The 23,635-nt window shown below is 50.4% G+C and overlaps 1 protein-coding gene across 1 annotated transcript in view; it reads right to left on the reverse strand.

Moving 5' to 3' along the window:
• The window catches only part of lrrc71 (leucine rich repeat containing 71), a 72,154-nt gene that overhangs the window by 20,961 nt on the left and 27,558 nt on the right, over positions 1–23,635 (reverse strand). Inside the window, exon 4 of the mRNA XM_060904926.1 lies at positions 6,861–6,936. Within this exon, the coding sequence (XP_060760909.1) occupies positions 6,861–6,936 (76 nt within the window). The remainder of the gene's footprint in view (positions 1–6,860; positions 6,937–23,635) is intronic.

The raw sequence follows: 23,635 nt of genomic DNA on the forward strand, positions 1-23,635 counted from the left end.
CAATGCTGGTACAGTGATACAAAAATATCAGTTTACCAAAACCTGACTAGACAAAACAGGTCCATTCTCAAGAAGGAATGAAATTAGCTTAATCCTCATGCAGGGACACATTTTTAATAATTTTATATTTGTAAGCCACAAACCCCTAACATAAACCATCTCCACTCTCCCCATTTGGCGAGTTTGGAAAAAAAATCCTTAAACGTTTTTCCCCCAAAGTTAAGTTTAATAAATACTATATATGGTAACAGGGTGGCATGGTGGTGTAGTGGTTAGCACTGTCGCCTCACAGCAAGAAGGTCCGGGTTCAAGCCCAGTGGCCGGCGAGGGCCTTTCTGTGTGGAGTTTGCATGTTCTCCTCGTGTCTGCATGGGTTTCCTCCGGGTGCTCCGGTTTCCCCCACAGTCCAAAGACATGCAGGTTAGGGTAATTGGTAGCTCTAAATTGACCGTAGGTGTGAATGGTTGTCGGTGTCTGTGTCAGCCCTGTGATGACCTGGCGACTTGTCCAGGGTGTACCCCGCCTTTCGCCCGTAGTCAGCTGGGATAGGCTCCAGCTTGCCTGCGACCCTGTAGAAGGATAAAGCGGCTAGAGATAATGAGATGAGATGAGAAATCCCCAATTCACCAGCGTACATTACACCATAGAATGGAAGTGGAGGCAAAGTAGAAAATACAAGTTTTGGTTGACAAAAATATTGAATTGCACAAACCTTACTGCAGTGTCCAGCTTCATGGCTGGACACTGAAGTAAGGTTTGTGCAATGTATGGAATGTATGGAAGTTACTCTAAGGGGAAACATCTAACTTCTGATGTCATCTAAAACCTGATTGGTTGAAATTAATTTATGGGAATACAAACTGTCCCAAGTCTCCCTGCGCTCCCCTACTACATGACATGCAAACCTGATTCTGTTTGAGGAGATGTTGTGTTTTTCTCATGAGCCCAGCAAGTCTAATAATACAGTATCTCGTGAAAAGCACAAACTTTACTACATATTAATCTTATTAAAATTGCTTTGGGGTGGAAGTGGGCATGATTAAATTACAATGGTGCAGAATGTGCACAGAGCATGCAGGTGAAAAGTGACATTGATATTTTTATTTTTTCATTTCACCTTTACTTAACCAGGTAGGTCACAAAGAATAAGTTCTTATTTACAGTTGCAGCCTGGCAAATGGCAAAGCCTCATGAGGAAAGGGGGTAAGGGCTAAAAATAATAACAGCAGCAGGTATCAAAACACTTCAACACACCCACAACTTCATAACAAGCATAAAAGGTAACAACTAGCATTATATAGGTGCCATGCAATCTAACACAAACATCAAACAGGTAGAAAACAAACAGCAGCATCAGGCAGTGCAACAAACAAGACAATATGTACAAGCAGTAAAGAAAAAGAGTACACTTGAAACAACATTTAGAGATATTAGTTGGGAAAACAGTTGCATGCATCAGTGGGTAGAAGAGAACTGCAGTCCAACATGAGCCCTGCCACCACTTCAACTAGAACCTTGGATGGCACAGGAGGATCCCCTACCAAAGCCCACTCTTAGGGACAAGTCAATGCCCATGGAGCTAGAGCCAGAGCATGGCAGCCAGGCCCTTCAAGACCTGTTTGGCCGGATGCACCCTTCATACTACACCCCCCCCCCCCCCCCCCCCCCCAGGCTGAACGGCGTCCCAGTATCTGCACTGCTGGACTCAGGGTGAACCATTACCCTGGCTCATCCCTCTGCCCTGATTCGGACTTCCCCACCCTGTGGAAGCCTGGCTGTCACCTATGTGCATGGGGATGTGAGGCCCCTGCTGCAGAGGTCCAGATAGGAGGCCGAACGTGAGTGGCCAGTAATGGTGGGCCTGATCTCTGATCTCCCTGTGCCCCTCCTTGTAGGCAGAGACTGGCTGGGGTTTCCCACCTCTGTGGGTGCCCCAGAGTGGAGGAAGAAGAGGAGGAACTCCAGAAGATCGAGACAGCAACAGCATACCCTGCCAGCTACCCTTGGGACCGCACTCCTGGCTGAGACAGCACCTGCGGAAGCCAGTGCCAAAGGTGAACCCTGCCTACCCTGTAACCCCCTCTCTTTCTTGTCTCAGCAGGCCACAAAGGAGGGGAAATTTGGGAAGGAACAAAAGGAGGATGAAGCACTATTGGGGCCAGGTGCTACAGGTGGGAGAGCTTGTATCCCAACAAAGGGCTACCCTCAGCCTACTTCCTGGTGAAGAGAGGGCTGTTATATTGTCACTGCAACTGCCAGGGTGAGCCCTGTGACCTCCCCATTGTCCCCAGGTCCAAAATCAACTCCATCAGGGAGGTCTAGGAAGGTGTGAAAACAATCACAGGCCACAATACAAAGACCAGAGTCATTGAGGGGACAGTGGAGAGGGCAAATGAGTTGAATGACTTCTTCAACTGGTTCAACCAGTCCACGTCCCCCCCACCCTCCCCCTCACTGCAGCCATCTCTCCTTCCCTCAACACACCTCCCCCTAGTCATCGCAGCAGCCCCCTCCTCCCCCACCTCAACACAGACTCCTCCATGCATTACTGCAGACTAGGTCAGAGGTCAACTGAGGAAGCTTCACACCAGGAAAGCAGCAGGCCCAGACAAGGTGTGTCCCGGACTACTGAAGACCTGCGCTGCTGAACTGGGTGAACCACTCCAATGCATCTTCAACCTCAGCCTGCAGCTGGGGAGAGTGCCCACCCTCTGGAAGACATCGTGCATCGTTCCAGTTCCCAAAAAGAATCGGCCCAGCGAGCTGAACGACTTCCGACTGGTGGCACTCACTTCACATCTGATGAAGACATTGGAGCGGCTCTTCCTTAGCCTCCTCAGACCCCAGGTACAACATGCCCAGGACTGTCTGCAGTTTGCATACCGGGCAGGTGTTGGTGTGGAAGACGCCATCCTCTACCTGCTCCACCGAGCCCACTTGCATCTGGATAAGGGAAATGGCACAGTGAGGATCCTCTTCTTCGACTTCTCGAGTGCCTTCAACACCATCCAGCCCCTTTTGCTTCAGGACAAACTGAACAGGACGCGAGTGGACCCCTGCCTGGTTGCCTGGATCTCCAGCTACCTCACCGACAGGCCGCAGTACGTCAGGCTGAAGGACATCACGTCTGACACTGTGATTAGCGGCACCGGAGCACCCCAGGGCATGGTGCTGGCCCCTCTTCTCTTCACCCTGTACACTGCGGACTTCTGCTACAACTCAGAGCTGTGTCACATTCAGAAGTCCGCCGATGACACTGCCATCGTTGGGTGTATCGGTGACGACAGAGAGGAGGCGTATAGGAGCCTGGTGAGGGACTTTGGTGTGTGGTGCAACAGTAATCATCTGCTGGTCATTGACTTTGGGAGGTCCAGACCAAGGTCACGACCAGTTCTGATTGAGGGAGTCGAGGTGGAGGCTGTGGATCCCTACAAGTACCTCGGGCTGTGGCTGGACAGCAAGCTGGATTGGACTTGCAACATCGATCACTTATACAGGAAGGAACAGAGCAGGCTATACTTCCTTAGGAGGCTGCGGTCCTTTAACATCTGCAGGAAACTCCTGTGGATGTTCTATCAGTCTGTGGTCGCCAGTGTCCTGTTTTATACCATGGTGTGCTGGGGGGGCAGCACATCCAAGGACACATCCAGGCTGGACAAACTGATCAGGCGGGCCGGCTCTGTGGTCGGCATGAAGCTGGACTCTCTGGTGACAGTGGCGGAGAAGAGGACTATGGACAAACTATTGAACATCATGGACAATGCCAGTCACCCTCTGCACACCATCAGCAACCAGAGGAGCCTGTTCAATGACAGAATGCTCCTTCCCAAGTGCAGGATGAACAGACTTAAAAACTCCTTTGTCCCTCATGCCATCAGACTGTACAACTCCTCTCTGGGGGGGGAGGAGGGGTAACAGGAGGACAGAGGATGGGAAGGAGCAGTAGCTTAGCCTAACAATAAGCAATACTGGACAATGTGCAATATAATGTGCAATATAAAGTGCAATATATCTCCTGCTGGCCCCCTTCCCCCCTCTTCTCTTCCCCATATCTTTTTATATTTGTATATGTCATTTATCTAGAAGTTGTTTTTTTCCCTCTATTTTCTATTTTCTGTTTATCCTGTAATGATGCTGCTGGAATCTTAATTTCCCTGAGGGAACCTGCCCAAAGGGATCAATAAAGTTCTATCTAATCTAATCTAATCATATCATACACCTGGCCCACACCAACCCACTCAGTGGCCACCTGGGACCCCAGAGCATGCTGGAAATGATCTGGGACCAGTTCCACTGGGCAGGAATGGTGGCTGAGGTCTGCAACTTCTGTCATTGGTGCCCACAGTGCCAGTGGACTTCCCCATACAGGCCTGCACCAGCCCTGCTAATTCCTCTGCTCATCATCAGGCTCCCCTTTGAGTGGGTGGGCATGGATCTTGAAGGGTCACTGCGTAAGTCCACCCGGGACCATGAGTACATCTTGGTCATTGTCGACTATGCCACCCGGTACCCAGAGATCATCCCTCTTTGCAAAACCACATCTAAAAGCATGGCCAGGGAACTGATGCTCCTCTTCAGCTGGGTCGGACTCCCCAAGGTGCTGCTTACAGACCAGGGAACCACCTTTATCCTCAAGCTCATGGTGGACCTGTGTCAGCTGCTGTAGGTCAAACACCTCAGGACCTCATTCTACCACCCTCAGACTGATGGCCTCATGGAGAGGTTCAACCAAACTATCAAGCACTTGCTGAAGAGGGTAGTAGATGAAGATTGGTGAAACTGGGACGTATGCCTCCCCCACATACTCCTCAGGCCTCTGCAGGGTTCATGCCATTCAAGCTACTGTTCAGCCGACAGCTCAGGGGCCTGTTGGGCACTATGAGAAAAGCCTGGGAGGAGCAGCCATCCCCTTTCTGCTTCCTCATTGACTATATCCAGGAGTTGCAAGAGTGGATTGACTGGGTGGCCCCCATCATCTGGGAGTACATGCAGGCAGCCCAGAAGGAACAGCAGCGGGTCTACAACTGGCCGACCCAACCCTGAGAGTTTCAGCTGGTTGACCATGCATTCCTGCTCCTCCCAAATGTGAGCTGCAAGTTCCTTGCTCACTGGTAGGGCCCCAGTGTTATCCAGGAATGAGCAGGTCCTGTGAACTCCTGCCTGCAGCACCCAGGTAAGAGAGCTCCCATGCAAATCTAAAATGTAAACTTGCTAAAACATTGGATTGAACTGGTACCGGCATGCTCAGCCTTTTCTGCTCCCCCACCAGGTCCAGCCAAGCCAGAGTCAAGACCCCTGCTGGAATAGTCATCTGACAGCGGCCCTACCGAGTCCCAGAGGCCCGCCATCATGTAGCCAGGAAGTAGCCAGGATGCTGTAGGAAGGAGTCATTGAGGAATCCACCAGCCAGTCCAGCCCAATCATCATACTCAAGCTGGATGGAAGCCTCCAGCTCTGCAATGACTTCCAGAGGTTTTGGTAGAATATTGGTAGGTAGCCCTCACCAAAGAAACATGGCCAAGACAGCCTTCAGTACCAACTCTGGGCACTGGCATTACCAGGTCCTTCCCTGTGGGCTCTGGTCCATGGAGTGCCTGTGATGTTCCAGAGGCTGATGGACATCGTCCTGAGGCCTCATTGCCCCTATGCCATAGCCTCTCTGGATGATGTGGTCATCCACTCCAACAACTGGCAAGATCACCTACGCAACCTCAGGGAGGTGCTGAGCAGATGCCACAACGCAGGGACTGACGGCGAACCCAAAAAATGTCATCTGGGGCTGACCAAGAGACATTACCCGGGGTACTGGATTGGCTGGGGCCTCCTGAAACCCCAAGAAAAGAAGACAGAAGCAGTCCAAAACTACCCCTGGCACACCACCAAGAAACAGGTACATGCCTTTCTGGAGCTGGCCAGCTATGACCAGTGCTTTGTGCCCATATTTGCCTCTATATCTTCCCCTCTCTCAGATTTCATCAGGAAGGGGGAACCAGACAAAGTCCACTGGACTCCCCCAGCCAAGGAAGTGTTCCGGACCCTCAAAACCGCCCTCACCAGCTCTCCGGTCCTAAGGAATCCTGACTTCTAGTGCCCCTTCCTGATACACACAAACATCAGAAACTGCCCTAGGAGCCATGTGTCACAACAATTTGAGGGAGAACACCCAGTGGTCTACATCAGCCAAAAGGTGACACCCACCGAACAGAGGTATGCAGCAGTGGCACAAGAAGCCCTCGCCATCATACTTATAAGTATTTTCACATATCCCTATAGGGGCAGCACGGTGGTGTAGTGGTTAGCGCTGTCGCCTCACAGCAAGAAGGTCCGGGTTCGAGCCCCGTGGCCGGTGAGGGCCTTTCTGTGCGGAGTTTGCATGTTCTTCCCATGTCTGTGTGGGTTTCCTCCGGGTGCTCCGGTTTCCCCCACAGTCCAAAGACATGCAGGTTAGGTTAACTGGTGACTCTAAATTGACCGTAGGTGTGAATGTGAGTGTGAATGGTTGTCTGTGTCTGTGTCAGCCCTGTGATGACCTGGCGACTTGTCCAGGGTGTACCCCGCCTTTCGCCCGCAGTCAGCTGGGATAGGCTCCAGCTTGCCTGCGACCCTGTAGAACAGGATAAAGTGGCTAGAGATAATGAGATGAGACATATCCATATATACAGGGTGTCCGAAAGGTCAGGAAACAATGAGAGGAAAACTACATATACTTAATTTTGAACTTATTATTTAAAACCAAAGCTCTTCATGATCACTCTTATGCTCTGGGTATTTTCTCAGCCATTGTATCATGTTTTTTGGATTTTTCTCAACATATTCTCATTGGCTCATGACATTTTGGACAGCCTTGTACAACTACTTACTCTAGGCTCTGTAGATTGCTGAGGGATGGTAATGTCTTACTCAGGACTTGAGCCATTGCCTCATTCACCTGCCATCCTAGACAATAACACAGATCACAGCAGTTGCTTTTATAAGATTCCCCTCACAAAATTGGTGCTGAATCACAATTTTTTTTTTTTTGCATGACTCTTCATTTGAAGATACAGTTGCCAAATCACTGGTTTACAGTTAGCTAATTGTTAAATTTTTTCAGGAGTATACAGTAGCATTAAAAGATGGCCTGTTCGTGAAACCCCAAATCAGAAAGAGTTGAGATGATATGGAAAATGCAAACTAAAAAAAAGAAAGTAGTGAGTTCTAAATTTACTTTGACTTGTATTTTATTGCAGGCAGTATGAAACCAAGAGATTTCATGTTTTGTTTGGTCAACTTCATTTAATTTGTTAATATAAATTCCCCTCCTAGAACTGCCACCTTATTGTGGTGGAGGGGTTTGTGTGCTTGAATGATCCTAGGAGCTATGTTGTCGGGGGCATTACACCCCTGTTAGGGTCTCCCAAGACAGACAGGTCCTAGGTGACAGGCCAGACCAAGAGCAGTTCACGAAAACCCTTATGGAGAATAATCGATCAAGGACTGTGACGTCGCCTGGTATGGCGCAGCTGGGGCCCCACCCTGGAGCCAGGCCTGGGGTTGGGGCTCATATGCGAGCACTTGGTGGCCGGGCCTTTGCCCACGGGGCCCGGCTGGGCTCAGCCCGAAGCAGTGATGTGGGCCCAACCTCCTGTGGGTTCACCACCCACAGAGATAGCCGTAGGGGGCCGGTGCAGTGTGGATTGGGCGGCAGTCGAAGGCAGGGGCCTTGACGACCTGATCCCCGAACACAGCGGCTAGCTGTTGGGACATGGAATGTCATTTCGCTGGGGGGGGAAGAGCCTGAGCTTGTGCGGGAGGTTGAGAGGTACCGGCTAGAGATAGTTGGGCTCACCTCCACACACAGCTTGGGCTCTGGAACCCAGCTCGTCGAGAGGGGCTGGACTCTCCACTTCTCTGGAGTCACCCATGGTGAGTGGCGGCGGGCTGGTGTGGGCTTGCTTATAGCTCCCCAGCTCAGCCGCCATGTGTTGGAGTTTACCCCAGTGAACGAGAGGGTCGCCTCTCTGTGCCTTCGGATTGGGGAGAGGGCTCTTGCTGTTGTTTGTGCCTACGGGCCGAATAGCAATATAGAGTATCCGGCCTTCTTGGAGTCTCTGGGAGAGGTACTGAGAGGTGCTCAGACTGGGGACTCCATTGTTCTACTGGGGGACTTCAATGCTCATGTGGGCGACGACAGTGACACCTAGAGTGGCGTGGTTGGGAGGAATGGCCTCCCCGATCTGAACCCGAGTGGTGTTTTGTTATTGGACTTCTGTGCTAGTCATGGTTTGTCCATAATGAACAGCATGTTTGAGCATAGGGGTGTCCATAAGTGCATGTGGCACCAGGACACCTTAGGTCGGAGGTCGATGATCGACTTTGTTGTCGTTTCATCTGATCTCCGGCCCTATGTCTTGGACACTCGGGTGAAGAGAGGGGCTGAGTTGCCAACTGATCACTGTAGGTTGAATTGGGATTAATTAAATTATAAATTATGTGATAATTGATAATTAAATTAATCAATTTATAAATAAAGATCAGTCTCATAAAATCTTAAATTATTAATCTTAATACTCACCGTGAATGGTTACACTCAAGATTAATGGTAGCTCTGTATTAGATGGGAAACCCAGTTGTATACAAAAGCTAAATTCTGAAGGAAAAAGGAGTTCTAAATAGTTGACCTTGTGAATAAACAACAGGAACAAGTAAAATGCAATTCAATTTTATTAGCTTTTATTTGTCTACTACTCACTAATAATAATAAACTCAAAATACATTCAATGTCAGCAAAGGTAATAACAAGACAAAACAATGGAACAATTACACCTGGACTATAAATTTGAGGGAAAGAGAGAGAGAAAGAGATAGAAGGAAAAAGAAAAGAATCCCTTGTGTGTGCATGTGTGAGGCTAGGGCAAGCCGATGCGTGTGTGTGTGTGTGTGACCTAGCTTGTCGTTAGCTAAAACAAAGGAATGTTAGCTAAAACAAAGGAATGTTAGCTAAATAGAACAAAGGATTAGCTCTGTGGCTAATGTGTGCTTTGTGTAGGTATCTGTGGGCAGATGCTAATGACTAGCCACTCTGGCAATGCTTAAACAAAATGGCGGTCAGTGCCTAGGTGTCGTATCACAGGTAACTCAATGAGGAAGGTATCAAAATGGCGTCGGAAAAATGGCGCCTGCAGGCCTAGTCGAGAACACAAGCCTACCAGCTAGCGTATCACCCTGAGGTAGCTAGCAATAAGTTGCTAAGGAGAATCTGACCACGCTACAGCTGGGTCCAAACACTGCACTTAACAACAATTTCCAACAGACTATCTAGGCAAAGAACTCAACGCGAGAGAGAGAGAGAGAGAAAGAGTGTGAGAGAGTGTGTATATGTGTTGGATGGAGAGAACTAGGCCTTGTAGCGGTCTAGCCTCGGAGCTTAAAATAACAAACTTGTCGCTGCGCTGCTAATCAGATAGGGAAGCTAGCAATGGAGTTAAGGAAAGATATCATGCAAGATACCCTGTCTAACAAGTTCAAAGAAAAAAAACAGAACCAAAACAAACAATAAAAACAAACAAACAAACAATAAAAACAAACAAACACCTTCCGTGTCTGAGCGGGTATGCTAAATAGCTCAAAGCTTAAACATGACCCTAACAACCATCTGAATAAGCTACAAATTAAAAATTTGCCCAAGTGCCTACTCAATGCGATGGAAGTTCTTTCTCCGATGTCCGCGCTGAGGGTCGCAGTCCGAGGAGAGGAGGTTAGCGGCGCGTTGCGTCCAACCGCGGCTAACGAAGCAGGGAGATGAAGGCCTAGCTGGCCCACGGTGCTTCAGGAGAAACCTCCGGTGATGCGTCGACGAGGAAAAGAACTGAGAGGAGCGAAGCTGTCCGCAAATGCCTCTTAGCGTGTGAAAACTACTTAACTGTAGTTAAACTTTGCAAAGGTTTAGAATCGAAACCACTATATCGCTGAAACTTAGCGGGTCGTTCAAAAGTTCGGCCGAAACTAATTTGAACAGGCTGTTCTCAGACAATAGCGGTTAGTCTCAACACTGTAGGCGAGCGTGCCTACAGTCCGTCCGACCACTCCAGTAGTCAGAACATGAGAGAGCGAATCGAGGCGCTCTCGATACAGTTAAAGCAGTTCCACTTCACGTCACATCCGGGTGGAGCGCGCAAGGAAATTGTGGGATCGTTATAGGGGGCGCTGGCGAGTTACCAACATTCCCCCCTTGGCCATAGGCGCTGAAAGGAGTGATACCCTATGGGCACATGGTGTTTAGTCTGCGACCCACGGTCCCTAGTAATCCACAATGAGGTAGTTCCACAATGAGGTAGTTCCACAATGAGGTAGTTCCAAGGGTCCTTTCTGTGAAAAGTCTTTCAGACACAGTTCAACAGTTCAATTCATTTCATACAGTCCATAAGATGCATAGGCACTTGGGCATGAAAGCATAGGCACTTGGACATGAAAACAATTACACTATGGCTACTTAACTACCTTCTACATACAATATTTCACACAGCAAACAAAAATAATCAAAACTCCATAAAGGAAAATGGAAAAGAGGGGTTAGTTAGCGTGTTAGCAAGCCTACTCTTCAAGAAAGTTAGTGGAGGCCTTAGGCCTGATGGAGAATCGGACAATGCCACGATCTAATTTCTCAGGTGCGTAGATCATTTTGTCCAGTTTGCGGTGTAGTGTCAGTATGTACCTATGTAGAGTGATGGCTATGAAGACTGTGATAACCCAACCGCTAGCTAGAAATCCCAGCGCAATTCGGCTTATTAAAGATCCTTGATCGGAAGAAGGGTTTGCGCGGTTATTCAAGAAAGTGGTAGCGATGCCAGTGGGCTTAAGATCGAATTGCACGGTTTTGGTCCCTTCCAGCAGTAGTTGTGCTTGGAGGGTGGAGTTTATCTCAAGTTCGTGACCTGGGAAGGCATCGGGCATTTCTATCTCGGTCTCATACTGGTCAGCGCTAAGGTGATGGAGGGTGATGTCACCCACGTGAACAGTGGCTCCTAGTGGGACACTTAGGAGAGAGGTTTCGTTAGGGATCTTCATTCTAGTGGCAGTGTTATGTTGATCATATGATACCAGAATCTCAGTTTGGGGAGTGTTGATTAGCCACCGATTACCAGCTCTTTCTACTCTAGTTCCTATTCCTTCATCTTTAATAGACAATTTGCCTGCACACTTCTGCTCGGGGACTTTTGTCAATCCACAGAGACGGTCTGTGGTGTCTCGGATAAAGGGATTGCTGGGGCAGACCCAGTGGATATCTTTGGTAGAGATGCACATGTCTAAGTTAGGGACGAGGTAGATAGAGGGGTTGTCATCGTGATAGGCTATGGTGGAAGGTGTCTGCAAACGTACGTGTACGTCGTTGTTCCAGAAACCTACATTAAGGACAGATTTGATTCTGTATATGTTTTGCCGTTCAATAACAGGGAGATTGAGGATGAAGCCTATTTCTAGGTTTTGAGGGTTCACAAAAATGGGGATAGCACTGCCAAGACTATAAGCCAGATGAATCTGTGATGAGTAAACGTTAGTCGTGGTAGTAGATCGGAGTATGCTGTCAACCATGCTGAGGGGTATCAAATATGGTGGGATTTTACCTCCACTCAGGGTGCTGAGAGAGCTACTTACTTCTCTCATCAGGTCCTGCATTAGGTCTCGGATTACTCGGACGTACTTGACTTCGCTTCTCATGATTGTCGCTAGCCTGTCTACGGCATGTACTGTGTTCTTGATTAATGTAGAATGCATGTTAACGGTTAGTATGGTTCCCTGCAGGGTTTTGCCTAGGCCCTGCAGCTCCTCCTGTTGAGTTAGTAGTCTACCCTGGATTTCTGGCATTTCTTCCTTAAGAATGTTCATTTCTCGTTTGACCGCGGTTAGGCTAACGGTGTTAACGGCAGAGAGGCCCATTGAGAACAGAGAGCCAATGGCGGATGCAGCAGTAAGTAGTCCTCCGAGGAACCGTTTAGGGCGTGTTTTGCCGCTGAGTTCCTCCTCAGTGACTATGAACTTCTGTAACTGTTCGAGCATGTGAACTGTGGTACGCTTGGCGTGTTCGATGTTGGACCCAATCTCGGAGTCAGGCCCGGTTTCGAGGTTTGTTTGTGTGGGCGATCTAAAATGCTTACGGTACACGTCCCAAGGATCGAGGCGGGTGTACACGCGCTGGGTATGGACGCGGCAATTGGTGAGGAGCAGTCCTGGGGCATCTTGGAGAACAATGCCACTCGGCGGACCTGGTTCCACTATGTTACCGGCCAATGTGGTCTGCAGGACTAGGAAGATACCGAGGATCCAGAGAGGGGCCATTCTGCAACATACAGGAGTTTGTTATTCCGATTTGAGTGATAACGAGGGTGGTTACTTATAGATGCACGCTTATGGATTGAGAGGCATGCAACTAAGTTGGGCAGGCTATAACTTATTGTTTGTCCACCCCCCTATGGAGTGTGGACTGCTCAAAAAGCTTTATTTGGTTGCTATGGACCCATCTATACGAAGGCGCCTGGCTGGGCTTCGAAGTTTTGATGCGGTAGGCGACGGGGGACAGTTTACCGACGATTTCGAAAGGGCCGGACCAACGGGGTAAGAATTTTCTGGCTACTCCTACCGGTTTGGTGAAATTGAAGTATAGGACTCTGTCGCCTACTTCGTACTCACGGTGTGTCGCCTTTCTGTCGTAGTAAGCTTTCTGTCCTTTCGCACTCTTTTCGAGGTGTTCCTGGGCCCACGCAAATGTGGCCTGCAAGTGGCGTTGCAAGTCGGTGACGTACTGGTGTGCAGTGTACGCGGTGGCAACGCTTAGGTCCTCTGGTCGGTAGAGGAGGTGTAAGGGAAGAACCATTTCACGGCCAGTCATCATTTCGAACGGGGTGACTCCGGTGGTGCGGTGAGGAGTGGACCGAATGGCCATCAGCACCAGAGGGAGTTTGATGTCCCAATCTTTGCCATGGTGACTCACATACTTGCGAAGCATGCTCACGATGGTTTGGTTGGCGCGTTCGACCTGACCGGAAGACTGAGGATGATACGCGATGTGGAATTTTGCCTCGACTCCGAGCATCTCCCACAACACTCTCATGACCTCTGCGGTGAAATGAGTACCTCGGTCGGAATCAATGGATAGGGGCAAGCCCCAACGGCTGAACACATGGTTCATAAGAAGGAGAGCGGTGGTCTCTGCGGTTTCGTTTGGGGCGGGCAAGCATTCCACCCACTTCGTGAACGCGCAAGTGACGGTCAGGAGATACTTATTACCTCGAGCTGATTTCGGCACCGGTCCGACCCAGTCTATCTGGAGATTAGACCAGGGGAATGAGATGCCTTTGCTTTGCAGTGGGGCGCGGTTCAACGGTTGGGCTGGTCGGAATTGGCAGCAAATCAAGCACCCTTTAACATACTCGGTAACGTCCTGAATCATGAAGGGCCAATAGACAATCTGTTGGAGTGTCTGGTAGGTCGCCTGAGCGTTCCTATGGCCCCCGCACGGGCTGTCGTGAGCGTACTGCAACATGACCCCCCTATGATCTGTGGGCACGACCCACCGGGGAGGTCCCTGGTTGCGTGGTGTGTACACCAGGAGTCCTTTCTCGAGTTTTAAGCAGTTTTTGAGATTGTGAAGGTGGTTTAAGTCTCGGGACTGTTGCAACTCTTGTGGGGAAATTGGGGACGCCACGGGGTCCGCAAGGAACTTACGGATTTGGTGGATCACGGGATCCCTTTCCTGCATAGACACCAGGTCGGCGTCCTGGGGCAGTCGGCCGAGTTGCACGGTTCCTGCTTGGGGTACTGCGTCAGTTTGACCTGCTCTAGCCTGTCGGCGAGTAATCGCGGTTACGTTATGGCGTGGCGTCTCGGGAAGCCATGACGGCTGGAATTCCCAAAGGGGGCCGTCTACGGCTCCCGCTTTGGCGAGGCCATCTGCCTCATCGTTACCGACTTTGTCAGGTCCTGGGACTTGAGAATGTCCCTTCACCTTCTTCCAATAGACGCACATTCCCTGTTCGGTTATGAGTCGATCGCATGCTAGGAAGAGTTCGGAGTGTTTCACTTCCTTGCCCCTTGCGTTTTTCATGTCCTGCACCTTCCACGAGGGAAAGTGTGAGACGAAGCTATGCCTGGCATAATTTGAATCAGAGCAGAGGACTAACCGCTTGATGTTCTCACGGGCAGCTTGTTGCAGGACGATGAGCACGGCTGCTACCTCCGCATATTGGCTAGTCTTAGCCCCAAGTCGGTGTTGGTATTTCCCTTGTCTAGGGCCGTTCGCCCATACGATACCGACACCGGCTTGGACTTTGCGTTCATGATGGAATGAGCATCCATCTATGTAAGCGGTGGGGAGGTCTTTGCAGACGTTCTCGTCATAGTAGTGGTGGTCGGAGGGGAGAGCAGGTACGGTTGTTAGTTCGGTTTGATCCGGACTATTCTCGCAGTCGCAATGCTGGCATTCCGCCAGGCCTCGGCCAAGCGCCATCTTGTGGTTCTGGGCGTACTTCACCTCGACGTTGTAGCCCTGTAGTGCCATCATCCAAGCTGCGATGCGACTGTTCGAAACTCTTCCCTCTCTCAGCCTCTGGCTGTTCAAGAACAAGACCGGTTGATGATTGGTCTCTATCACCACCTTCTGGCCACCAATGTAACTGCGAAAGTGTTCAACGGCCCAGACCGTGGCCAGCAGGGCTTTTTCGCAGTCTGAAAATTTAAACTCCACAGCACTGAGGGGCCGACTGGCGTATGCTACGACACGGCGATCTTTGTCATGCTGCTGTGACAGTGCAGCGCTCAGGCAGTGGGTGGAGAAACTAGCCTCCAAGAAGAACGGTTTGTCTTTGTCGGGATACGCGAGGCAGGGAGCGGAGCAGAGCTTCTGCTTCATGCTCTTGAACGCGAGTTCTTGAGGCTCACTCCACTGGAAGGGTTTATCCTTTCGGAGGAGCTCGGTGAGCGGTCGTGCTATCTCCGCGTAGTCCTCGATGAACTGTCGGGAGTAGTTGCAGACCCCTAAGAAGCTCCTGAGTTCGGATACGTTGGATGGGGCTTTGATATCTTGGATAGCCCGCACCCTCCCTGACTGGGGTTCAATGCCATCTGGTCCGACGCACAGTCCAACGTATTCGACTTTGGTGCGACACCACTGCCCTTTGGTGACAGAGAGCTTCGCTCCTGCTCTGGACAGCTGAGACAGAACATGGCGTATCTCTTCGAGGTGTGCATCAAAAGTCTGTGACCTAATGAGGATGTCATCGACATAGATCAAGTTGCCACGAGCTGCGGCATCGCTCATTGCCTTATGCAAGAAGATGTTGAATTCAGCGGGGGAGTTCGCGTAGCCGAACGGACATCGGTTGAAAGTTAGCTGGCGGTTCCCAAAGGAAAAGGCCAGCTTGTGCTGGTCAGCTGGATCCACGCGCATGGTCCAGAATCCACTCGCCACGTCGGCGGTGGAGAAGAACTTTGCACCCTTCACCTTGGCAAGTTCTTGATCCAGATGGATCATGGGCCATCTTGACAAGGGCACTTGCTTGTTCAGCTGCCTATAGTCAATGGTGAGACGCCACTTGCCGTTCGGTTTCAGCACTGGCCATAAGGGGGAGTTGTAAGTCGAGTTACACTCACGAATGATCTGCTTTTCCAGCAGAGTGTCCAGTGTTTCTTGTATTGAGTCGTATGCGGCTAACGGGATTTTGTATTGCCGCACGAACGTCGGTGGAGCGTTCGGATCTGTTGGGATTCGGACGGTGTGGATGTCCGTGACTCCGCAGTCATTGGAATCTCGCGCCCAGATCGCCTTGAAGTCGTAGAACAGTTCACGGAGCTGTCGTCTCTGGGCGTCCGTGGTCAGGCTGTCAGCTTTCACCAGCTGTTGTTGAACTTCTCGTTCGAAGCCTGGGTACGGTTCACCTAGAGCTGAATCGACGACCTCAGTTGCAGGGGTGTCGTTGCTCGATTGCGTGGCAAGAGCGTACACCAGCATGTGTTTCGGGGTGTCAGTTTTGGTCATGACTATGCGCTCGTCGCAAAGCATGATGTGAGGTTCGATGCGGATCATGTGGAAAGGAAGAGTGATCCAGGGAGGTTCCACTGGATCGGAATGAGTGTCCGGCGTTGGCAGCTCACCAATGACTGGAATGGTGAGTTCAAAGTCATGGAATGCCTGGTCTATCAGAAGGCCTAAAGGCCGACGGGCGGGGATCGTGATGGCGTCCCGCGTGGAGTTTTGAACCAGGAGGTAAGCGGAACGATGACTCACTTCAAGCAGCGGAGTCCCACACACGGCTAAATCGAGCTCCATGAAGAATCTGAGAGGCTGGAAGAACGCCTGGGAGCTACGAAACTGTTGGTCTTTCATGATGACCAGCTTAAGAGGGGAACCAGCAGTCCTAGCGGGAATGACGATGTCAAATTCGCTAGCGACATGGCAGGCTTGGGGAATCGTTTGTCCTGACCGCATCTGTTCCGGGTCAGCTTGGAACGGGTGCTTAGCAGCGTCGGCTTGGGTCCAGATGACCCGGTTGACTAGGTCCAGTTGGGCTCCCAGTCTGACCAAGATGTCTGCCCCAATGACCAGTGGGTCAGGAAGTCCGGGGACGACACTCAAGAAATGAAGGAATTCTCTCTGACCGATGGCGAGCGACACGGCGCAGACGCCTGTGGCTTTGATGGGGCTCTGGGGTTGTTCGGCTGACAGTAGCCGGTGGCTCTTCTGCACAAAGACAGGGGAAGGAGTGCTCTGACGCACTATGTCGAACCACGTTTGGCTGATGGCTGACTTCTCTGACCAAAGCGCTAACCTGACGCCAGGTGCCGTGACGCCGTTGACAATAATGTTGCCAGATATCCAGGGGTAGTACCTGGTTGGGGCAGATTCGCCAAGAAAGCAAAGGAAAGACGGGTGGCCATCAAGCGCGTTGCGGTTGAGAAGAGTGTCGGTTGAGTTTGGTGCGTCTTGACTCGGCTCAGGGTGGAGCGGAGTGGTCTCGAGGTTCTCGGGGACCTGCCCTGACTCAGCTATCAGTGGAGTAGCCTCCACGCTAACTTCATCGCAACAGGCTCGATCGTGACGACGAGGATCTGGGGTCTGTGGGGGCGCGACCTGGGCCCACAGTTGCCCACGACGACAGTCAATGAGGGGCGCTAGCCTATCTAGTAGGTCTTGGCCAATGAGGAACGGTTCTACCCCAACAGAGCAGATGTAAGTGGGGTGAGTGATGGACATGCCCTGGAAGGTGAGTTCTAACCATGCAATGGTTGTTACTGGGGCTTGATTCTGGGTGAAGCTAACCAAGTTGACGTCACAACGTTCGGTTCTGATGGGTCTACCTTGCGCGCGCCGCGCATCAGAAACCTCTGCAAAGACTTTGGAACACATCAGGGTGATTTCTGACCCGGTATCCAAGAGAGCTTGGAGGGAAACGTTGCCTTCTACCACCACTGGGGTATAGATACGCTTGGCGTTGCCTTTCCTAACCAAATCTCCAAGAAACTGCGTCAGGGGTGCATCCTGCGGGTCAGGCTTCACTACCGGGGGGGGTGGTTTCAACTCATCGCTGCCTATTGGGCAGGGGTCCTTTCCCCACCCCACGAGGTAGACACGCGGTGGTGGTGGGGATGGGTCCCGGCCTAGTCATGCTGACGGTTCGTCCCTGTCCTTGCTCGGCTTACCCTTCCTGTTCTTATTGCTCAGCAGTTGTTTAACTCGTGCTAATTCGGTCCTCAGTTCTGCCATCCCAAGCGGCTCTTGGTTGGCTTGTTTAATCCGTGCTAATTCAGCCCTCAGTTCTGCCATCCCAAGCGGCTCTTGGTTGGCTTGTTTAGCGGTAGCTAGCTTAGGGCTCCGCTCCCTTCGAGAGGAGTTGCGATGGGGCCTTGACTGTCCGCTATTCTGAGATTTAGGGCCGTGACTGCCAGGTTTGCGGTTACCTTGCCCTTTGGCGTTGGGGCCCTGTTCCCCCTTGGCTCCAGCTTGTCGAACTTTCCAGTTACCTTTGGGTTGACTCGACGTCTGGTGGCCGGGGTTTGGGTTCGCCCAAGGGGGCCCGCGGTTTGGGGCTTCACCCCCTTCTAGGCCTAAGGACTGACCTTCCTGCTCATATAGGCTGAGGACTCTGGGATCGTCCTCGTGGCGGTCCGTGGGTCGGACGAACGTCTCCCACGTTAGTTGTGCGGTGCGACGCATTTCTCTCATAGTATGGGGGCGCTGGCGACACGCGAGTGTTACTTGGTTACGGATGCACGGGTGAAGGTTATGGAGGAAGAGGGACTTGAAGTTGCGATCTTCCTCTAGCCCGGGCTCGCTTCTGCCCTGAAAGTACGCTGCACGGAGCCGACGGTAGTACTCGCGAGGGTGTTCGCTTCGTTTCTGTCTGATCAGAATAGCACCCATCGTCGCAGCAGTCTCATCCTCGTACAACGAGTATTCCTCTTTCAAGTACTTGCGTATCTTCTTGTAGTTGTCGAGGACTGACTGCGGTAAGGTCTCAACGAATGCTCGTACGCCGCTACCTAAAGTTTTCCAGACTAGTCTGGCCTTTTCATGCGACGTAGCCTCTGGCAGGTCCAGGAGGCTACGCTCGATTTCCCGGAAATAATCATTAACGCTTCGGTGTCTATGATTTTCCGGCTCAAAACGCTCTATGTCTTTCGCAAGGGCGTCGATTTGGCGGATCCTAGTTTTGCGTTCTGCGACGAGGCGTTTTGATTTTGACCCGTAGGGGTCCTCGCTGTCTTCGCTATTTGAGCTGCTCTCATATCGCCTATGTCTGCGTTTCGGCTTGGAGGCGGCCTCTCCGTCAGAGGAGTCTGAGGGTACGTAGCGCGGCGTTTTCTGCGGGCTAGAGGCTGCAGCGATATTGAAGCGCGAGGGGGTGTAGTGGGGAGTAAAGTAAAAACTCCCAGCGCCACGAGGTGGCGATCGCGCGACTTTCACGCGAGTTGAGCTTGAGTGCGGTGTCTGATCTACCGTTCTAAGCTCAGGTTCTTCCTCCTCCAGAGCGGAACTCTGTTCTTGGGAGGGTTTGGCCGATCCCTCATCTGAGCGACGTGCTTGCGTCACTTCTTCTCTGAGGTATTCTATTTCGCGCTTTAGTTCATCTTGTGTGGCTCTCAGGCCCACGAGGCTACTCTCCGCGCTTTCTGCTCTCCTTTGAGCTTCGGCCAGTTGTCGTTTTAGTGTTCTTTTCTCTTGTTCGAGGGTCATACACACATGTTCCATTTCCTTATAGTAGATCATGAACAATTTGGGTAGCCCTTCTGGGAGAGTCATAGTACGCTCCTTAAGTTCCCTAACGGCTATGTGTATTTCATCAAAGCGAGCCTTTTGGTCCAGATCACAGAAGTAATTTCTCCTATCCTCCGGGACTTGGCCTAAATCGCCTACAACGTCGAAGAGAGAGAGGAGGGGCCCTTCTGACTCCCTTGATGGGGAACGCGACATTTTGTTCGAAATGTATTAATTAACTTAAAGGAAATTAATACTAGGTGTTGATTAGGTTAGAATTTAATTTAATCCAAGTTGCTAAATAATTGATGTGGTTTCTTAGCTACTTTGTTTTCACTAATGTTTCACTTGTATTAATTAGCTCAATTAATAATTAGTTAACAATAATGATTATTATTATTAATAATATTAATTAAGTACTTGGATTAGATATTACTCTAATGTACCAATCAATTAAACCAGTTTATCAGCTAACTGTGGTTGGCAGCTGAATTTCAGTTCTGTGATTAACACACTGTTAATGATTCACCATTAAAGTCATCTGTGTTATACCTTGGCAGTTGATTTTGGGTATACAGCAGTTTACAAGTTATTGTTGAGAAATTCACAAGGTCATTAAACTATGCCTCACACGGGGCACCACTTTAATGTAGGTTGAATTGGGATTAATTAAATTATAAATTATGTGATAATTGATAATTAAATTAATCAATTTATAAATAAAGATCAGTCTCATAAAATCTTAAATTATTAATCTTAATACTCACCGTGAATGGTTACACTCAAGATTAATGGTAGCTCTGTATTAGATGGGAAACCCAGTTGTATACAAAAGCTAAATTCTGAAGGAAAAAGGAGTTCTAAATAGTTGACCTTGTGAATAAACAACAGGAACAAGTAAAATGCAATTCAATTTTATTAGCTTTTATTTGTCTACTACTCACTAATAATAATAAACTCAAAATACATTCAATGTCAGCAAAGGTAATAACAAGACAAAACAATGGAACAATTACACCTGGACTATAAATTTGAGGGAAAGAGAGAGAGAAAGAGATAGAAGGAAAAAGAAAAGAATCCCTTGTGTGTGCGTGTGTGAGGCTAGGGCAAGCCGATGCGTGTGTGTGTGTGTGTGACCTAGCTTGTCGTTAGCTAAAACAAAGGAATGTTAGCTAAAACAAAGGAATGTTAGCTAAATAGAACAAAGGATTAGCTCTGTGGCTAATGTGTGCTTTGTGTAGGTATCTGTGGGCAGATGCTAATGACTAGCCACTCTGGCAATGCTTAAACAAAATGGCGGTCAGTGCCTAGGTGTCGTATCACAGGTAACTCAATGAGGAAGGTATCAAAATGGCGTCGGAAAAATGGCGCCTGCAGGCCTAGTCGAGAACACAAGCCTACCAGCTAGCGTATCACCCTGAGGTAGCTAGCAATAAGTTGCTAAGGAGAATCTGACCACGCTACAGCTGGGTCCAAACACTGCACTTAACAACAATTTCCAACAGACTATCTAGGCAAAGAACTCAACGCGAGAGAGAGAGAGAGAGAAAGAGTGTGAGAGAGTGTGTATATGTGTTGGATGGAGAGAACTAGGCCTTGTAGCGGTCTAGCCTCGGAGCTTAAAATAACAAACTTGTCGCTGCGCTGCTAATCAGATAGGGAAGCTAGCAATGGAGTTAAGGAAAGATATCATGCAAGATACCCTGTCTAACAAGTTCAAAGAAAAAAAACAGAACCAAAACAAACAATAAAAACAAACAAACAAACAATAAAAACAAACAAACACCTTCCGTGTCTGAGCGGGTATGCTAAATAGCTCAAAGCTTAAACATGACCCTAACAACCATCTGAATAAGCTACAAATTAAAAATTTGCCCAAGTGCCTACTCAATGCGATGGAAGTTCTTTCTCCGATGTCCGCGCTGAGGGTCGCAGTCCGAGGAGAGGAGGTTAGCGGCGCGTTGCGTCCAACCGCGGCTAACGAAGCAGGGAGATGAAGGCCTAGCTGGCCCACGGTGCTTCAGGAGAAACCTCCGGTGATGCGTCGACGAGGAAAAGAACTGAGAGGAGCGAAGCTGTCCGCAAATGCCTCTTAGCGTGTGAAAACTACTTAACTGTAGTTAAACTTTGCAAAGGTTTAGAATCGAAACCACTATATCGCTGAAACTTAGCGGGTCGTTCAAAAGTTCGGCCGAAACTAATTTGAACAGGCTGTTCTCAGACAATAGCGGTTAGTCTCAACACTGTAGGCGAGCGTGCCTACAGTCCGTCCGACCACTCCAGTAGTCAGAACATGAGAGAGCGAATCGAGGCGCTCTCGATACAGTTAAAGCAGTTCCACTTCACGTCACATCCGGGTGGAGCGCGCAAGGAAATTGTGGGATCGTTATAGGGGGCGCTGGCGAGTTACCAACAATCACCATCTGGTGGTGAGTTGGATCCGCTGGCAGAGGAGGAAGCCGGACAGCCCTGGCAGGCCCAAATGTATGGTGAGGGTCTGCTGGGAACGTCTGGCCGAGCACTTTGTCAGGGAGGTCTTTAACTCCCACCTCCGGGAGAGCTTCTTCCAGCTTCTCAGGGAGGCGGGGGACATTGAGTCTGAGTGGACTATGTTATCTACCTCCATTGTAGACGCAGCTGTTCGGAGCTGTGGCTGCAAGGTCTCCAGTGCCTGTCGTGGCGGCAATCCCCGAACCCGGTGGTGGACGCTGGAAGTAAGGGATGCCGTCAAGCTGAAGGAGTCCTATCGGGCCATGTTGACCTCTGGGACTCCTGAGGCAGCTGATGGGTATCGGCAGACCAGGCGTGCCGCAGCTCGGGCAGTTGCGGAGGCAAAAATTTGGAACTGGGAGGAGTTCGGGGAGGCCATGGAGAAGGACTATCGGTCGGCCTCGAAGGAATTCTGGCAAACTGTCCGGCGCCTCAGGAGGGGGAAGCAGTACTCTGCCAACACTGTTTACAGTGTGGGTGGGGAGCTGTTGACCTCGACTGGGGACATTGTCGGGCGGTGGAAGGAATACTTTGAGGATCTCCTCAATCCCACCATCATGTCTTCCATTAAGGAGGCGGAGGCTGATGACTCAGAGGTGGACTCGTCCATTACCCAAGCCGAAGTCACTGAGGTGGTTTGCAAGCTCCTCGGTGGCAAAGCACCGGGGGTGAATGAGATCCGCCCTGAGTATCTCAAGTCTCTGGATGTTGTGGGGCTGTCTTGGCTGACACGCCTCTGCAACATCGCGTGGCAGTCGGGGACAGTGCCTCTGGAGTGGCAGACTGGGGTGGTGGTCCCTCTTTTTAAGAAAGGGGACCGGAGAGTGTGCTCCAATCACACTTCTCAGCCTCCCAGGGAAGGTTTACTCCAGGGTACTGGAGAGGAGAATTTGGCCAATAGTCAAACCTCGGATCCAGGAGGAACAATGCGGTTTTCGTCCTGGTCACGGAACACTGGACCAGCTCTATACCCTTCATCGGGTGCTTGAGGGTTCATGGGAGTTTGCCCAACCAGTCCACATGTGCTTTGTGGATCTGGAGAAGGCATTTGACCGTATCCCTCATGGTATTCTGTGGGGGGTGCTTGGGGAGTATGGGGTTTGGGGTTCTTTGCTAAGGGCTGTCCGGTCCCTGTACAAACGGAGCAGGAGTCTGGTTTGGATTGCCGGCAGTAGGTCAGACATGTTCCCAGTGCATGTTGGACTCCGGCAGGGCTGCCCTTTGTCACCGGTTCTGTTCATAATTTTTATGGACAGAATTTCTAGGCGCAGCCAGGGGCCGGAAGGAATCCTGTTTGGGAACCACAGGATTTCATCTCTGCTTTTTGTGGATGATGTTGTCCTGTTGGCTTCTTCAAACCAGGACCTCCAGCATGCACTGGGGCGGTTTGCAGTCGAGTGTGAAGTGGCTGGGATGAGAATCAGCACCTCCAAGTCCGAGGCCATGGTTCTCGACCGGAAAAGGGTGGCTTGCCCTCTTCAGGTTGGTGGAGAAGTCCTGCCTCAAGTGGAGGAGTTTAAGTATCTCGGGATCTTGTTCACGAGTGAGGGAAGGGTGGAGCGTGAGATCGACAGGCGGATTGGTGCAGCCTCTGCAGTGATGCGGTCGCTTTACTGGTCCGTCATGGTGAAGAAGGAGCTGAGCCAAAAGGCGAAGCTCTCAATTTACCGGTCGATCTACGTTCCAACGCTCACCTATGGTCATGAGCTTTGGGTAATGACCGAAAGAACAAGATCGCGGATACAAGCGGCCGAAATGAGTTTCCTTCACAGGGTGGCTGGGCGCTCCCTTCGAGATAGGGTGAGAAGCACAGTCACTTGGGAGGAGCTCCGAGTAGAGCCGCTGCTCCTCCACATCGAGAGGAATCAGCTGAGGTGGCTCGGGCATCTCTTTCGGATGCCTCCTGGACGCCTCCCTGGG

Source organism: Neoarius graeffei, chromosome 22 (genome assembly GCF_027579695.1).
Source record: "Neoarius graeffei isolate fNeoGra1 chromosome 22, fNeoGra1.pri, whole genome shotgun sequence".
In the NCBI taxonomy this organism is placed as follows: domain Eukaryota; kingdom Metazoa; phylum Chordata; class Actinopteri; order Siluriformes; family Ariidae; genus Neoarius; species Neoarius graeffei.